General features: G+C 37.2%; 1 protein-coding gene across 2 annotated transcripts in view; it reads right to left on the bottom strand.

The window, feature by feature from the left end:
* faf1 (Fas (TNFRSF6) associated factor 1) overlaps positions 1–18494 on the bottom strand; it is a 71818-nt gene that overhangs the window by 34775 nt on the left and 18549 nt on the right. The window contains exons 5-8 of one of the 2 annotated variants that reach the window (XM_066643783.1): positions 17440–17531; positions 16657–16748; positions 8525–8630; positions 2258–2344 (exon numbers count right to left, since the gene is read on the bottom strand). In XM_066643783.1, the coding sequence (XP_066499880.1) occupies positions 2258–2344; positions 8525–8630; positions 16657–16748; positions 17440–17531 (377 nt within the window). Of the gene's footprint in view, positions 1–2257; positions 2345–8524; positions 8634–16656; positions 16749–17439; positions 17532–18494 lie in introns of both variants that reach the window. The other variant, XM_066643782.1, reaches the window with a different exon arrangement.

Below are 18494 nucleotides of genomic sequence, written 5' to 3'. Positions count from 1 at the left end.
GAGCATCTGTTATGAAGTTAAATTCAAACCTAAAAAAATACAGAGAACTTATTTATATATTTTATTTTACCGCATTAAATGAAAATGTTAGCTGGGGAAAAAAAAAAAAAAAAACAATTACAAAGTAATTTTATTTGTGGAAAAACAATGTTGCATATACTTGGAAAAAATTTTTTTCTCCAAGCCATTCCTTTTGGAGATGACCATCTGGAAAGTTTACCCCGGTTAATTTAAATTTGAAGAACTAGTTTTATACAGTGAACTGAAATACATTTAGTAAATAAATTTACTTTAGAAAAGAATGTGTAGTAATATGTATTGTATATAATCTACAATTTCTTTCGGGATCAATAAAGCATTATCTATGTTGTCTTTGTGTATATATTCCTGCAACACTGATTACTGGTGAAGGGAGTTACTGCAAGTTTTGCAATATTAATGAACACTTAAAAACAGCAGTAATCAATAGATCATAAATTAGTATTTTGAATAGTATTAGGAGTGTAGCATGCAACAGCCTTATAGACAAATTGTTAGAGGATGATACCTGGAAAGTCAGCACATAAGAATCAACAAGTAAATAATGCCAACAAGTAAAGTTGCAACATCTGACCAGAGGCCAACAATGGTGGGGCATTCCCAAAAAACATAAGTGTGAATTTTATTCTAGCGTCACAGACACTAAAATACAGAGCTACCTTTACATAAGAAAACTTTCCAAACGGATGAGGTGAGTTTAACAATCAATACACTGGTGTACAAGCTTCCTGGAGGGGGAAAATGAGAATGATTTTACTCCATAAATCACTTATTCTAATATTTAAGTGTACTGAAAAAAGTAAAAGTCACTGAGTATGCTGTGTATAGACGGTTGTACTTCCCACTAGGGCACTTAAATATCTTCTGAATTAATCAGAATAAATGAAAAATCACTTCCAAGTCTACTTCTGTGATAATCAAATGTAAACTCAGACACCACATGTAAACTAGTCAATGATAAGTTTTTTCCTTTATCTCCAATATAACCGGGAATAAAAAGTTGTTAAACAATATGAGAAAAAGTAAGGGGCAATGAAGGCAAGGTCCAGCAGTAATTGTATTTTTAAGCCTTCGCTGTCCTGTGTATTGGTAGAAATCCTGGGAGATGAGACAGGGTTAATGAGATATGCATAGAAACAGCCTGTCTGTCATACAGGGGGGCTTTACACTCTAATGCATCACCACCTATTTCAGTACATACCCGGGTCATTATTAGAGGCCAATGTTTTTAATATCTCCTCTTACTGAGCTTGGGAAAGATGAGCTATGTGGCCAAGCACAATTATGCCACACACAAAAAAAAATCATAATACTTTTGCAGGCATTTGTGGTTTAATGTGATCTAAAGAGTATTTGTGAGTGACATGCCTCTTCACTCAAACCAAGCTTGTGCACACTTCAGTTGATCAAGTGGGCATCATCTTTGGTGTGTGAGAGGGAGAGAAAAGATGGACTGACTTTATCCCTGTTATTTTTTTTTGCTAAGAGGCAACATTGGTACGTGACAAAAACAGTTTTCATTGCTTCACTTAAAATAACTGAAGGTATAACTACCTAAAATATGTGACATACAAGATAATTTAACCTGAGCTTGTCAACAGGACATTCAATATTCAGATGGCATATGCAACAAACTATAAACGATAATGTGCTGGTAAATCAGGTGGAAAAATGTTTCTCAAGAAAGTAAACTTCTGTCAGCAGTAAATCACACAAAATGGGTTTTAATATGTGGTTTGCAACGCTATCCTTTTAACCAGTAGTTTTAAAAAGATATAAAAGCTTAACTGGTCAAATGGATAATAATACAATTGCACAATTGACATGGAAAATGTTCCCATAGTTTTATATAGCTGATTGTCATATAAGGGCAGTGAAGGTTTGGGTGATCCTCAGAGTTCAGTTTTAGGGCCTCTTTTGATCGATGTGACTGCACAGAAGTAAAAGGCAGGGAGCAGTGACCAGGGTGGGAAAGGTCAGTGACACTCTACAACATGAGCTTAAATGTCCACAGCCAGGGGACAACAGAGAGGAGCTGATCTGTGACATCTTAATTAGTTTCAACATCACCAATATGGAGAACCCCAAAATTCAACAAATCTATCTAATAATGGCACTTAATTCATTTAATAATTTTTTTCTCTGCAAATAAATTATACTATTACAGTATATTTAGATATTGTCCCAAAGTCTTTTTGTTAAAAACAAAACGACTTACTGAGTCATCAGAGGCTGAGGCAGGCCAGCCATCCCACTGTTGATGTCGTACAGGGATGTTTGTCAAGTCTGAGATGTTCCTCTTCACCTAAGATTACAGTAAGAACAATAAATAAAACAAGAATCTGTGTATGAATCAAAAAATGCCCCAAGTAATTTTTTTTTTTTACAGTTATGTTTGTTCAGTAACAAGATTATACATTCAAAACAACAGTCTGTCTGCAACACAAAAAGAGGCACAGCTTGGACATAGGGAGGGAAGGGGACTAGGACAGGGAGACATTCCGTGGATACCTCACTTAATACCCAATGCTAACAGTCCAATGGACAGTATTTCTCTTTGGCCATTCAGCTGCCGTGTATCTGCACTTAATAACATTGCGTGCTTTTAAACAGTTCAAGCCATCCTTCAACCCAGCAGCCTTGTTGGTTTAAAACCCAATGCCAGCCTGATGAGCGGAGGGTGACAGTGATCAAAGTGGGTGTTGCTCTAAACTGGACGGGCGCAGATTCTAGCGCATTACCCCCGTAGAATGTGCTACCCTGCGGCGCTAGATACAGAAGCAGAGCAAACTATCCATTGTGCTGAAAAGCCCTCCCCGCACACGGCCAAATCCCACAGCAGGCACGCCGAGTGGACACGGACCCTCAGCCAGACCAAGGACTTGTGCCCATGGAGGCAGAAACTATGGCCACATGAAGGCTAAAAAAAACAAAGGATATGAACCAGAAGCTGAGGTGCTGGTGCCGAGAGGAAAACAGCAGATCCTTCTATAAACATTTACATACCCAAGATTAACCCAAAAATATGTTTTTAGCAGTGAAGCACTGTAATGTAGGACAAGCCATCGGTAGCTCAGTGTTAACAGGGATAAAACTACATGCTTCGCTTGGCCAAAAGACAATGGAAATTCAATAGTCTTTTATTCTACATAATGTAAAGTGTGTATGCCCAAAGGCACTGTCCTGAGTGCTTTGGTCAGGTACACATACACAAGAAGGGGGGAAAAGGACTCAATATTCAATGCAGTACCTCAAGTCAAAGACTGCCCCACTGCACACACTCAAACATCTACCAGCCCACACACTTGGCTGTGCGCTATGCTTTATGAAGTGAGCAGAGGTCAGCCGGGTTGGCCAGTGTTATTACAGAGTGTAATATCTGTGTTTGACCAGAGGGCTACAGGGATTTGGCTGCCCAGGCCTGACCGGCAGGCAGCCGTAAACACCTACGCTCGGCTGTAATGAAGCGTTTAGGGTCAGGGGGCACTGCAGCCCAAGAGAAAGAAGAAACTAATGCCAACGCGGAGGTCCCGGCAGCAGCATTTATCCGTCCAAGCCCACAGGTCCTCTGTGGGACTCTGGCATTTTACTGCTCTCTTCCCTAGGCCTCCTGTTATGAGAACCAGCCTACTGTCAATATTGCCAAAGTCTTCTTACTTCTAGCAGAGGGATTTCCATCATGATAAAGATTCAAAGCAAATCTCTTTATTATGTCCAAATTTCACAAGAAGATTCAACATGGATAAAGGTGTAACAAGTTGTTTAGACACCCTGAAAAACAGCAAAACCTATGGAAAAGTAGCAAAAATCTTTATTTAAAAAAAAAAAAAAAAAAATTATATATATATATATATATATATATGAAATACAAATTAATGAAGATACAGTTTGTGGTTAAAGTGGTTAAAAATTGAGACAAGCAGCCCTATATGGCTTTTTGTCTGGATTTGTAAAAACAAATGCGTTCATCATTAACTACTGAAGAGTCAAGAAGTCAAGACTTCTCATTAAATATATTTTCAGACAAGATATTAAATATATTTTCAGTAGATGTATATTGCTGATTCTTGAATGTAATGTGATGAATGTAATGAATGTAGTGTTAAGAGACATTTTGGGTATCTGACATTTGTATCAGATCATAAACCATTTTTGGTAGAATATAATGAGATTTGATTAAAACAGAAAAGACGAGGCTCAGTTCTATTAAATTCCGCTTCTGATGACATTTCCTTTTAAATGCCACAATAAAAGGTTCGGTGATGGAGGAAAAAAAGGCTTCAGCTGAGAATGAGAAAAAAAAATATCAAAACAGGTTGACATTATCTGATAAAGTACTGTATGATCACTTGAATAAAGACATTTCTGCTGCCATAAGGAAATTCATTCTTTTTCTTAAAGTTACATTCAATACCAGGGATCTGCGCACTACAATTTCTACCACTAGCATTTACACTACAGTATAAAAAACGTCAAAGGAGAAAAAAAATTCCAGGAAATATTTCTGCAGTTGATTCGTCAACATACAGGTTGCCTCAAATAAATACTGCAGAAAATCTTTGAAATATTTGATAATAAGTCTAAAGGAAAAGAAAAATCGTTCCACACAAATGCCATTGCCTGTTATGTTTTGCTGCCCCCTTACTGTCAGAAGCAAAACTGCAGCGTTTTGCTCACTAGAGCAGTTTGCTTTTTTGCACTGTAAAATTAAGAATGCAGTATACACATGGAACGTCACTGCATAATCGATGAAGAATATGAGAAATAAAAGCTAAATAACTTAGACAAAAAATAAACTTGAAAAGTTAGTGTTATGTAATTTAGCAAATATAATTACAATGAAAAATCTAATTAAAGTACACAGTATTTTATAGATGTATTTTTTTTAGATGGTGTACTTCAGTTAGTGTACACTGATAAAGGCAATTAACACAAACATAACACTCACTTAAAAGCAACTCTCACACACATGCAGACAAGCACTCCTGCTCTCTCACTCTCTCTCTCTCCCACTCCCACACACACACACACACACACACACACACACACACACACACACACACACACACACACACACACACACACACATTAATGATCCAATCTCTCTAAATGCCAAGTACTGGTAATCCCTGGCTGGAGAGGAATCAAAGAGAAGAAAAGGTTGCCGTTAAACAGTCACAAGCTCTTCAGCACCAGATGCCTTTCATTCACACTCTTTTACTCTCCATCTTTCTTTTCTTCCTCTCCGCTCGTCTCTCCAGCTGCAGGGAGAAAAACAGCAGTGGCGGAGAAATCCCTGGGACAGCTCGTCTGGTCACGGACGGAGGAGCACTATCGGCCGGCCCTATTCTAGCCACCACTTTCCTGGCAAACATTTGCTCTGAGGCTTAGCTCGAGACGGCACTTAGGGTTTGGGAATGCCAATCAGAGGGAGACAGCGAGGACCGGGGCCCAATGGAGGCAGGGACAGGGTGCGTTCCCTGGGAGCCACAAGGCAAAGCAAGAGCCTTTGGCAAAGACAAACAACAGGACACTCTGAGACTCTCTCTCTCTATTGATATGCACAAGCAGAAAAAGCATCGGCTGGTCTTCAGCAAAGACAAAAGAGAGCAGAGAGAGAAAAGATGGCTTGTGGTAGCCTCCATATGTGGTTGTGTGGTGGTGAATAGGCAAGAGGGCAGAGCTGGGATTGGGACAGCTTCGTGTTGCTGTTTTGTTGCTTTTTCACACAGGCCTTTTTAAGCACTTTTAGGCCATGTCTGTAAGAAAAAAAAAATGCAAACAAACACCACATCCCCCTCAAGTTAGTAACTTTTTAACATCTACAAAATGTTAGAGAGGAACATTGTGCTCCCTGCTGAGCTTTTCTTTCCCAGCCTTTCATTTATATTGTTCTAGTTGAAGCTACAGTAAAGCAAAAGCTTAGACCTTTGGTGAAGAATATGAAGCAATGCATGATTTCTCTGAAATCTTCATCATTATATCAACTACCTAAGTAACCCGTGAACACATACCAATAAGTACACAGGTGCTATTAATGGTTGTATAACTTAAATATCCTACATGTATAATTCTGGGACAAGTAAATCTGCATATATTTTTCCTCTCTCTCTCTCCCTCTCTCTAATACTGCTCCCACTTTTGTGCCAAAACCTGGAATGCCTAAGTATTATTGAGTGTGAGGCAACTGCGGCCTGTTTGAGTCGGCTTTGTCTACACACTGGCTCCCCTACCAAGCCAGCGGGGCCTGGTCCTCCTCTCCTTTTCCCCTCTCCCCCGCTCCTCTCGGCAGGCCACCCTCCTCAGTTGTTGTAATCCCGGCAGAAACACTTAAGGTTCACAGTGGGTGCTCATCAAAACCATCTGCTGGGGGAAGGGGAGCGCTCGTCACTCGCGCTTTAATCTCTTCAATTAGCACCATTACAAACCTGTCAAGTAGTCTGATTACTGTAATGGTGACCAGCGCCATCGAGGCGGCGGTGCTCTGAGCAAAAGATGCTGGGAGCAATGAAGGTAAAGCTGGCTGCTGGAGTGGTGTTACTGCTACCACAGCGAATGCTGACTTAAATACAGTATATAAAAAGCAAACTAACCAACAAAGCAAATAACCAAGAAATGGCAACAAAACTGCTCCAATTTAACGACAAGGAGGAACGATATACTGTCAGAAGTGGATTTTACCTTATTCATAAGATAACATTTTAGTATTAAAATAGTTATGGGTTTCATAGGATACACAAAATATTAAATGAAATAAAGGAAAATAAAATGTCATATTTGTCAAAAAAAAAATTTTGGGAGTAAAATTTTAAAGAAGTAACGTTCAATAAGCATCAAGAAGAATGTCAATTCACAAATTAAATTTATATATATATATATATATATATATATATATATATATATATAAATTGGCTTATTAGCAACAGCTTATAACAACTTATTTACTTATTTATTTAACAAAGGACCTTTTACATTTACATGATTTATTTATTAAACAAACCTCAAATACATCTCTAACGACTTTAAAAAAAAATAAATGAACATCACAGATGTGTGTTTCTTTGCCACAGGTCTGTGTAGGCCCAACGTGACTCCCCCTGCACAGGAGGGGGCTAAAGAAGACTTGTCAATCTGTAGGGAGCTTGTTACACTTGACGTGGAGCGTACTACCTGCTGTGAATAATTAATGGAGCCACTGGCTAAGGGCTGTGTGCAGGTTACTGGGGCAGGCCAGGGAGAATGCAATGGAAATGAGGGTGGGGCTCCGTATTGGAAATGAAGGCACTTAGGTTTTGTGTTCTTAACACACAAATGTATATATGGCAATGCTGTGTGTAAAATGAAGAGCTATAAAAGGAAGGTGTTCATACAGCTCCAGCATGAGAGGGTAGGGAGTTGATTAACTTTGGGGGTTAGTGGAGGGTTGTATGATGCTAAACCTTCTCTTCTAAAGTAGCAGGTCTGGCTATAGCAGCCAGAATGATGAGTGAAAAGCAAACACAGAACTAGAGTCTTCCAATGTATTGATTAATATTTCATCTCCTCCCTTTCATCTAATCCACTGTTTAATTTTGCACTAAGAAATTAACCATCTCCCTCACAGGCCCACTCCACAAACATATTCCCCCAAAACGTCCCTAGCACATGCCAATTTGCCCTGAGATCAAACAGCTTTGGGTCGTTTAGGCAGACCGTGGCTGTGTGGACAGCTAAAACCAGACTGGAGAAAGGCTGAACAGGAAATGTATTTGCTCAGTCATAACCACATACTGGGTGGACATACTGTTCCCAACTGTTCTCTAAACCAAGTGACTTTTCATACTGAACAGATAGGAACGTCTACTCTAAAAATGCTTTATTGTTTTTAGGCTTTTACAAATATTTTACAACACTAAAATATACAGAAACTGGCTTTGAATTTAATACTGGACATACAGGGAAAAAACAGGACTTTGTAAAAATAAATAAATAAATAAATATAAAAATTAGGATTTCGTTCTTTTTCTAAGCCATTCTCCAAAATTCATGACAATTTCAAGGTCATTAAACATATTAAATATCTTGTTTTATATATTTTTCTTTGTTTGTTTGTTTGTTTAAACATAGATCAAATTGATATAAAAATAATTGCTTTCGTTTTTCTTTTTCCTTACACCTACCTCCCAACGTTTTGGGAATGTTAATAACATTTATTCTTTTTAGAATTTTTTGTGTGTTGGATGCATTTTTTTTTCTTTCCACAGTAGTGTTTTCAGGTTCCAATTTACTAGCTGTAATGTGAAAGCAGGTCAGGATTGCCAACCCATTTCTAAGATTTAATTTGGTTTACCTGGAACAAAATAACAAATAAAACCCTCATGTACCTGTTATCAGCAGGGTTAACACCAGCTGATATTATCAGTGCAATAATATATTGTTCTGCCCATACTAGAAGCAGTTTTATATTAACAAATATTCAGAGAGTCTGATGTGTGTACTGTCTCACCTCCTGGATAGTTCTAGTGGCAGGGAAGTTGAGGCTGTATTCTCTCTGCGCTTCCCGGTTGCTGATGATCAGCAGGTAGCTTTGATTTAACGTCTCCTGCTGGACGCTGCTAAATAGAGGAAACAATAAGAGGAAAAATAAGAGTGAGTTAGAGTCAAGCTGAGGACGAGTCAGGGCTCGCACATGCTACTCTCCCTGCTGTGAAGAGAGCTTCATTCCATCTCCCCAGAGCTTGTAGGCTCAGACAAGCCCCAGCTACATAGCTCTCCCTCAACCTCACCACCACAGCCCCAGATGCATGATGCCTGCCAGTCTCAGCCCAGCAGGAGGTGGGAGGTAGGAGCCATGACATGCCCCCAACACACCTCCACTCCAGAGCCATCTGGAGATCTACACTATCCTATAGATCTAAGCTAGGAGCCCTAATCACTTCTCAGAGTTGCCAGAGGTCCCATGGTTCTGCAGTATGTGCCTAACAATTTGACCAAGATTCAGGACTTCTGTTTCACAAGAGACACAAAGCAGACTTCAGAGAAGACTCCAGAACAACGTAACACTTGGCTAATAACAACCGGCAGAGGTTAAGTAGCATTTGAGCAAACGTGCTGCCTGTGAGCATGAATATGAATCAACAGCTTAGAGACGAGTCTGCCGGCTAATCACGGTTCAAACGTAAGCGGCTAGGAAGAGGAGAGTCTGGAATTAATGCACAGTACACACATTAATTATGCAACCGCTGCCTTAATCTGAGGAGCTTTGGACAAGCTTATGTTAACAGAAGCCCACATTTACTGTAATGACAGCATATTTACATTGACTAAAACTGTGGAATCAATATGTAAATGTAATGTTTGTTGTAGCTAGCAGGGAAGATTGGAAATTGGCGCGGCCGAGGGAACAAATGCATATGTGATGATGCAGAGAACAGGCAAAGACGAACAGACAAAAAGGAATCAGAAATGTGTTTTTCAAGTGAGAGTACATGCCAAAGAAGATAAAATGTAAAAAAAGGACTTAAACATTTGTATTTGCAAAATGGCTAAATATCGAAATGAAAATAAAAATGGAAATTAAACAGCAGATATACTACATATACATGATATATCAGAGACCATATTCATGTATTACCATATTCATGCTAAATATCGAAATGAAAATAAAAATGGAAATTAAACAGCAGATATACTACATATACATGATATATCAGAGACCATATTCATGTATTAATTTTTTCCCAGTCAATATGGCTGTTAAAGGTTACATTCTCAATTTTAATTAATTAATTAATAAATAAATAAATAAATACTGAACTTTTCCTCAACATTTGCTAGCTCTAGTCTGCAAACCGGTCTAATGTGTCTATGATTCCCCAGTGTTCATGAATATTTTTTGCTTTAAAATTAAAGTCTTAGATAGGCGCCCTTGAGGTTTTAGACAATAAATAGAACTCCAAACGCTGAAAAGCATGAATTAGTGCTCCATAGATGGATAATATTTAATGATTTTTGCTGTAGATGGAACTAATTGTAAATCTGGGAGAGCACTAACTGCATGGAAGTAAACACAGATCAAAAGTGCTACAAAAATAAACAACTAGAATTACAAATGAGTTTCTGTGGTAATTCAGTGAATAAAAACTTACAGACAAATTAATCTTCCGCAGGTACCAACATCATCATTGTATTTCCTCAAACATGCTGTGCCCCCTTAAAAGATGTGGAGCTTCTGAACATAAACCAGAGAACAGCATTTCCCCAGTCATAGGCATTCCCTTTATGTACAAGCTACTCATTTATCCGGAGACATTTCTGGAGATATTACATACATGCTGAAATACATAAGCATACTGGTTTCATTCAGAGATGAGCCCCTGTTTCCCCCCCAAGAGACCCCAAGCACAGCACAGGAACAGACTTTAGTAAGTCCCTATGTCTAACATTCCCCTTCTAGACCAAACACAATACAACACCAGGCACCATTAAATAAAAATACAAACATACACTGCGCCTTATTTTCTACTTAGATTGCCCCTCTCCACCCATTACTTGAAATGTGTTTATATTAAATATTTTAATAAAACAACTTTTTTTCTTTTAATTAATGCCAGACTGCCAGATTCTTTGGGTCTCTTTATCTCAGAGGAGATCAGTCAGAAAAGAGACAAATACCAAATGTGGCATGACTCATTTGTATTTGAAAAATCTGGAGTTCAAATTAAAATAACCTTAAACACACAGATCTTCTGGAAGCAACAGAAATAGATAATTTGGTTTAAATTATTCATCAGGCTCCATTATTTATGCTGAAGATTAACAGCCTGGATGACTCTCAACGATGATATGATATGAAAGAGAGAGTGCAAGTCAGGGTGGGGACTCTGTGTGTGTGTGTCTGTGTGTGCGCGTATTATGCTTGGCTCATCACTGGATTTCTGTAACTACCTTGGACAGAGTCTCTCCTGAAAGCTCCACAGCCGGCGCATTATTTGCATTCAAACAGGGGAGAGAAATGAGCAGGCTCAGAGATGTGAGGATATATTTGATTAATCTGTTTGGTGACTGCTGGCAGAGGTGTGCTTTGCAGTAATTGCCTACAGTGGCTTTTATTTGTTAAGTAATGTCCCATTTTTACAGCCTGCTCCCAATTATAACAGTGAGACCTCATTCATGATCATGAACTAAAACAACAAGCTGAAAGAGTAACGGCCAACTCTCACGCCCTCATCTTCTGCAGGCACAACCTGAAAACACTTACTGCTAGACAAAACACATGCCAGTACAAATCATACAAACCATCATATTAGAAAGTTAATTCAAAAAACGTATTTCTAAATCATTTTCAGGCTGTAGGTCCAATGTAATTTATTTCTTAGGGTACTATCAATGATGTAATTTTACTTGACAGTGCTGAAGAGTAACCAACAACTGGATTTCTTATTTCTGCTGCAGATGTTTAGACCCAGGATGGAAGACAACTGAGGACATTGAAGGAAAAGCAAGAAGGTTTTAAATGTTCCTTTACATTTAGTATTCATTTACACCTTAATATGATGCTCTGGCCAATTACATTTCTGCAGAACATGGACAGCGATGATATGCATGATTCCTCATCATACGATGCCAGCCTTCACCTACCTAACTTGTCAGCATTGTATAATATTTGAAATATCAAATACAATTTCAATACTAATTAGAAGACACAATCTTTCTAAACATAAATATCTAGAGAAAACCATAGTAAAAGGGCAAAATTTAAACAGAAATCAATTTTAAAAAGAAAAAAAGCTCCATTCTTTTCATATTGGAGTTTTCTGTTCTTTACTAAATGAATAATGTCAAGGTCACATTTCCGGCTGATATTAATGACTGTACATGGCCCATTAGTCTATGAGCCGAAACAAATTGTTGTTTTAATAATGTGGCAGACTATATGAAATATCTGTCTTCCTTCTTCAAAATTCACCACAAACAGCAACTTTGTAACTATTCGCTTCTGATCACTTTAAAGCTGACTAAATATGTAACTAACAAAACAAATGCAAAGTCAGTTTCTTTCAGTTTGTTATGTAGTAAAATAACATCACTGCTCAATGAATCTTGAATAAATACTGAATGCTTATATGTTTAACGAATTATTTATTCCCTGTGTTCCCCGTTCACATCTATCTAGACAAGCAGTGATGTCCAGTTTGCACCCACAGCTGCAGGTGCTGCTCCAATGTGGCAGCAGGGGCACAGCTCTGAAGGAACTGCACTGACTGTCTATCAGGGTGTGACAGTTATTTATAACTACCTAACAGCTTGCCTGCTCACTCTGCTGGAGGTCCTCTCTCTTTGCTGGACTGGGAGGCAACACAGTTATTGGTGACAATGGGGTCACTGCACACCCAACTCTCTCAATCACACACACTCCGACTTTCTCTTTTATCTCTCCATATGTCTGAGCACCCTACCTTGACTCCACAAAAATAGTACCTAGGAGATAATGAAGTTTGACACCAGAGATCTGCAAGGTTGTGGTCACTGGAAAGTGTGCCATTTAATGTGAGACTTCTGAGGGGTATGTTCCAAAACATCTTCCCAAGTATAAAAATAAAACAGCTCTCAACCCAATCCTCTCCTGCTTCCCAAAGGGATAAATACCAGCTAGATGTCCACTAATAATTCAAGTTTATTTAAAAAATAAATAAATAAAATAAACCACATTTTAAACTCTCTTTAGAAAAGAAATTTTAGATATGAAATACCTCATGAACTATATCAGTCATTCACGGGAATTGGAATGGCATCACAATGAGTGCCCCCCCCCCCCATATATATATATATATATATATAAAATAATATTTGCTTTGATTCACTGACCAAACAAAATGCTCTATTTATTTGCGCTGGTTAAAAGTACCATTGATTAAAAAAAAAAAGTTTTACCAATGCATGTTATTTCCATTTCTTAAAAAAGTTTAAATATTGATAAACTCACAGTTCTTCTCACGATTAATGAAAATGCCAACGGACCAATGAACCAAGGATAGACAAAATAATTTGTTGAAGGCCTGATACAACACAGCAACAAAGAAAAATTATCATAAAATCTGATTTAAGTGGAGGCACAAAAGCGTATTAAACACATAGTGTGACAAACGAGATAAAAAACCAAACAGCAAATCGATGATATGTTTGGAACAGGGCATGATTATCACATTAGTTTAGAGCCCATTAATAACTTTTCTTCTCATCTCTATTCACACTTTGCAGTACAGTGTCCACACAAGTTGACAGAGACACCAGTTTACACAAAGCCACATGTCGTTACATCCCCACCACTTCCCGCTGGGACCAACAGCAGCTCTAATCAACACATAATTACACAGAGAAACACACACACACACACACACACACACACACACACACACAAAGACAAAACTGACCTCCCTCTCACATAAGTACTCATTTGACTTTAAAAAGTATGTGAATTAATGACATAAACAACAAATGTATTTATATTCCTTATATAATTAATAGAAATATACTATACGATAAGGCTAAAATTTTAATTATTGTTATTCTCAAAGTGTTAGCTGCGTTAAACCACCTTAAGACCCCACACATTCAAAAATATATTTGAAGGGTTAATTTCTTCCTGATCCAGAATAATGTGTGTCAAATATGTTAACATAACAGGCATGTCTGAGACTGGACTGTTAAGTTGCATAATTGTGTATATCCATAAATGCTTGCATTCTTTGTGTGTTAAGACCTGGAGGCTCAAATGCATTTCAAAACAGATATTTACTGTCTAAGTAATAAGGGTATTCAAAAGAAATTTAGTCAATCCTCCCAGAAAAGTTTCAAAATATTTCAATTTACATCACATTTCTGTGAGGGTTAGTGAGGCTAGGTATTGATAAGTAGTTATGAATGACAAGTCCCAAAACTCCTTGATACTCCTGTTATCTCCAGAAAGCTTAGCTGTACTGTTCAAAAGCCCAATATTTGGGGGCTTTGTAGCTCTCTAGCTGATACTTAACACTAGGCATGATGACCTTAGGTCTATGGTTCTCAATCCTAGTCCTATCATGCCATTGTTCTGCATGTGGTACTTTCCTCCATGCTCCATCACACCCACTTCAACTTCGGAAGGGGTTGTTAATTAGCTCATTAGTTGCCTCAGGAGTGTTGGGAGCAGAGGAATCAATAAAATGTGATGGGCAGTGGCCCAACAGGACCAGGATTGTGAACCACTGTGTTAGGTTAATATGCTGCTGCTCCTGAGAATCCAATTTTATTTGCAGTGGTTTTCTATAGAGATCTGACAAGCTGTTTGTGCAACTGTCAGCAACATGTGCACCTCAGCAGTAAATGAAAAGGACAACCTTAATACATATGGCACACTCCAACCATGTAAATCCATGTAAAATGAACGGCTGAAGGGCTCATAGCTGATTTTTGTGTATATTCTTACAGTTGGGTTTAGTGCTGTGTAAAGTTTAAAGTTTATGAAATATTGTTGGTTCAGATCCCAGTTGTGTTTCTCTCATGAACAGAGTTGTGGTTCATTTTGTGAAACATGTTGGATTGTTAATTAATTGCAAATGTGCTTGGTAAATTTAAACTCACCTTCGCTTTAATTTTACTACAATATCATTTTTCGTGCTAGGCATCTTTCATAATTATTTAGGAACCATTTTTGTCACACAACGCAGGTTTTGAGATAAAGGAAACCCATTACTTCTGAGCTATAAGGTATGACAACATTTTCTTTCTGATCTTTTTGGGAATTTAGTTTTCTAAACTACTTTGCTTAATGAAATTTATAATCCAAGTTCCACAGAAAAAGCTACATGCATTAAAAATCAAACTGTAGAAGTAATCTGAAAATATTATCCAATAGTGCCATCTAGTGTTAGGTAGTAAAAGTGCACAAAGTCCTCTGACTCTAAAATAATCCCAACACACATCATTGAGCTGAAATAAACAAATTTAGATATTATGTTGATCTACTACTTTATTAACTTTTACTTAATTTCCATTTGACTTGTCAGACAAATACTGTGTAACAAGTAAACTGTAATAACTATTTCATACAGCATTAATTGCTGATGTAGAAGTCAGTGCTTAAAATGTTAAAACAATTCCTAATTACACAATCATATATTCACCTTTACATTCTGATTTATATTACACTGCTTCTTGAATTTATTTTTCCATTCTTATTTTTCTCCCATATTTTTGCCAATTCATACATCCCTCAGTTACTAACACCATCCCAAATCCAGATCTCATTATGCAATTAATGTTTGTGCCCACGCATCAGATATATATTTGATCTAGGACCGCATATGGAAGTGAATCATATCTTATTGGAAAATATATGGTTTGACATATCCACACAGCCCACAACATTTTATAGTATATAGGCAAACTGTTTTCATTTTAAAAAAAATTAATAATAAATAAATAAATTTTAACCCCAAAGCATGTAAAAGTAACCGCACCTTTCATAAAAAAATAATAATAATAAATAAAATAAAATAAAAATAAAAAAATTACACATGGCCAGGGTACCTTGCAAATCTTTCTCTGTAGAGGGTCTGGCAATGTGAGACTAGTCCTGACTTGTCATCCATTGAACACCTTTGGTGCAGTATAAAATTAAAAATACATCAAAGACGACCCTGAACTGAGCAGCTGAAATTGTGGGAGAAAGTGTGGGAACACATTTCACTTTCAAAATTGATCTCCTCTGTTACCAAACACTTAGAGTTGTTTAAAGATGAGGTGATGCAACACAGAGGTCAACCTGCCCCTGTCAACTTTTTAAAACCATGTAACAACCACTTCAGAACATCCTAGCAACCACCTGGAAATTGCCATAATAACCACCTGAGGTGCCATAACAACTACCAAGAAACACCTTAGCAGCAGTTAAGTAATCACCTGGGACAGTGGAAACTCTATAGCAACCTGCACTGAAACCACCTGGGACACCATAGCAAAAAGTTGAAATACTACAAGAACTGCAATAGCAGCTACCATAAAACCAGTATATTGATACAGCGAAAACATCAACACAGTTACAACTACCGGTAATTGTGTCTAATGAGGTGAAGCATACTTGTATATTGCTTTTAGATTACACATATAGTTTCCATATTTTAATCAATTTTGTACCAATTTCTTCCGTACCAATAGAAGTGAACGGGCTGCAAATATTTCCACACACTGTTTCAGAATGCTACAAATTCAGTAGTAACACCCAAATAACAACATACTTTTCTCCATGTCTTTACAATTGATTAATGATATATCATGCGGAAAATGCAATCAAACTAGAAAACATGGGATGGAACGAGTATAGTTTTGACTATACTATTTTTTCTCTTTGCATATTGTTATCCTTCTGCTTTATTTGTTGACAGCAAGTCTCATTCAATGTCTTTTAAAAAATGTTTGCTCAGTGTGAAATCATCCACAGTGTAATTTTTACAAATGATCTGATATCTGTGAAGTTGTAGAGAAGAAGAGTCACAATTGAATTAATTTCACTTGTTAATTTTTTAAAAATTCAAAATAAGAACTTGTTGAATGATATTTCACGTTGTCGAGACACAGTATTTCAACACAGACACATACCTGCTCTGGCTGGTGGTGGCAGAGGGGGCGATGTCTGGGGTTAGAACATATAGGCTGTTGTTTTTGGGCAGATGTAAACTCCTCAGCACCGTCTGAAATGCACCAGATTCAGGTGAGACAATTCAAATGTGATCCTATTAAAGGTTAGGCATTTAGAGATTATACTTATTCTACTTATTATATTTTACATAAGTTAATTATGTAAAAACTGTTTATTTATTTATTGTTTTTAGAAAAATGAAATATAAATTTGAATGTTTGTTTACACTTCATTTTGTTATGTATATGGCTGGCTGTTTATTCTTAAGCAAAAAAACAAGGGAGAGTAATAGTGGTACTAGTGGTAAAGATTTGGCTGAGTGCCAAATTTTGCTTAGGGCCCCAGGAATGTCTGGACAGGCTCTGTGTGCTGGTGACCCTCTGGGTACGACTCATTAAGGTCCAACATATAGGGTTGGATGGCACCTCTGTTTTCTGTCATTTTCACACTCAGCTTAATCATGGGATGGGTGGGGCATGGCCAGCAACAGTTTATTTGCATAAAAATGACAGATCCCTTAAACGGCTCATTCCGAAAGGGACTAAAACTGGCAAGAATAGAGCCGGTGAGATCTCATTATGTGAGAGTGATTTGTGCAAAGATCTTTACAAACTTGTTTTGTATAGCCCATATACCTATTCTAACTTGTTTAAAAAGAGGCATGTCCCCTTTAAGACAAACATTTTACCACAATATAAAAAACACACAAAAAAGTTTAAATAAAATAAAAAATAAGCACTCACACTATCAGAGACATCGCCACTCTTCCAGCCTTTTAACTGCATTTTAGACACAGGCACCTGAAGCTCTGTCTCCAAAATCTTTTTGATATCCCCTGAAAAAGAGATATTTTAGTCATTAAAATGGAAATTTAATTTCATAAAATCCCCAGAAGGTGGCAGTGTCGCCATTTGCAAGAGATTTAAATGCAATATTCATGTATTCATGCAAGATTGGATAACAGATGATGACGACGATGACAAAGGATTTTTTAAAAATGGTCTTTAGAAAGTTACAACACTACAATAAGTGATGTTTGCTTTTTTCATTTAAAACCACTCAGTAATCCTAAAACTCCACCATTTAAGAACATAAAATATTTTATTTTCCTGTGCAAATTTTTAAATGACATGCAAAATCTATGAATGTCAGCAAGTTCACCAGTAGAGTATCCTTTCTATACATGTTGATCTGACACATTAGACATTTTGTGTCAGCAAACATGTTCACACCAAAACGGAACTGAAAACAATGCGTGTTTGTTGTCAGTTTAACAGAGATAAACGTCACTTCTATCATTCATTTAACATGGCATAATGACTGCACTCTTGCAAATATGAAACTTAATTCTTATTCACATACATATTCCTCAAAATATTAAAAACCTACTTATAAACTTAATAATTATTACAATTGTTTGCTATTACATTTATTTCCAACAACTTGTTCTCAACCTAATCAAAAAGGTTTTTCAGTGTGTGAAAATCACATTCTTAAGATGGTCATGACCTACTCACACAAATCAGCCTACAATATTTTGGCTTCTGAGAGGAAAAAAAGAGATCACATTGCAGATAATTTCTGAACTTCAAATAAACCCAAAAGTACCAAGAGCTAACCCGAGTAGGCAACAGTTGTTTTGAAGTGAACTTACCTCATATCAAACTCACTTCACAAACGCACTCTGAGACTTGCACTACAGCTGTGCAATGATAGTGATTCTATGCAGAACTAGGTTTAAAGAATCTACAAATATTTGTAGAATATCTATCATATATCTATGAACTTGGAAATGCTG

This window comes from Hoplias malabaricus, chromosome 14, assembly GCF_029633855.1.
Source record: "Hoplias malabaricus isolate fHopMal1 chromosome 14, fHopMal1.hap1, whole genome shotgun sequence".
Lineage (NCBI taxonomy): Eukaryota > Metazoa > Chordata > Actinopteri > Characiformes > Erythrinidae > Hoplias > Hoplias malabaricus.
The sequence above is the reverse complement of the archived record's forward strand: the minus strand, read 5'-3'. Positions and strand labels throughout refer to the sequence as shown.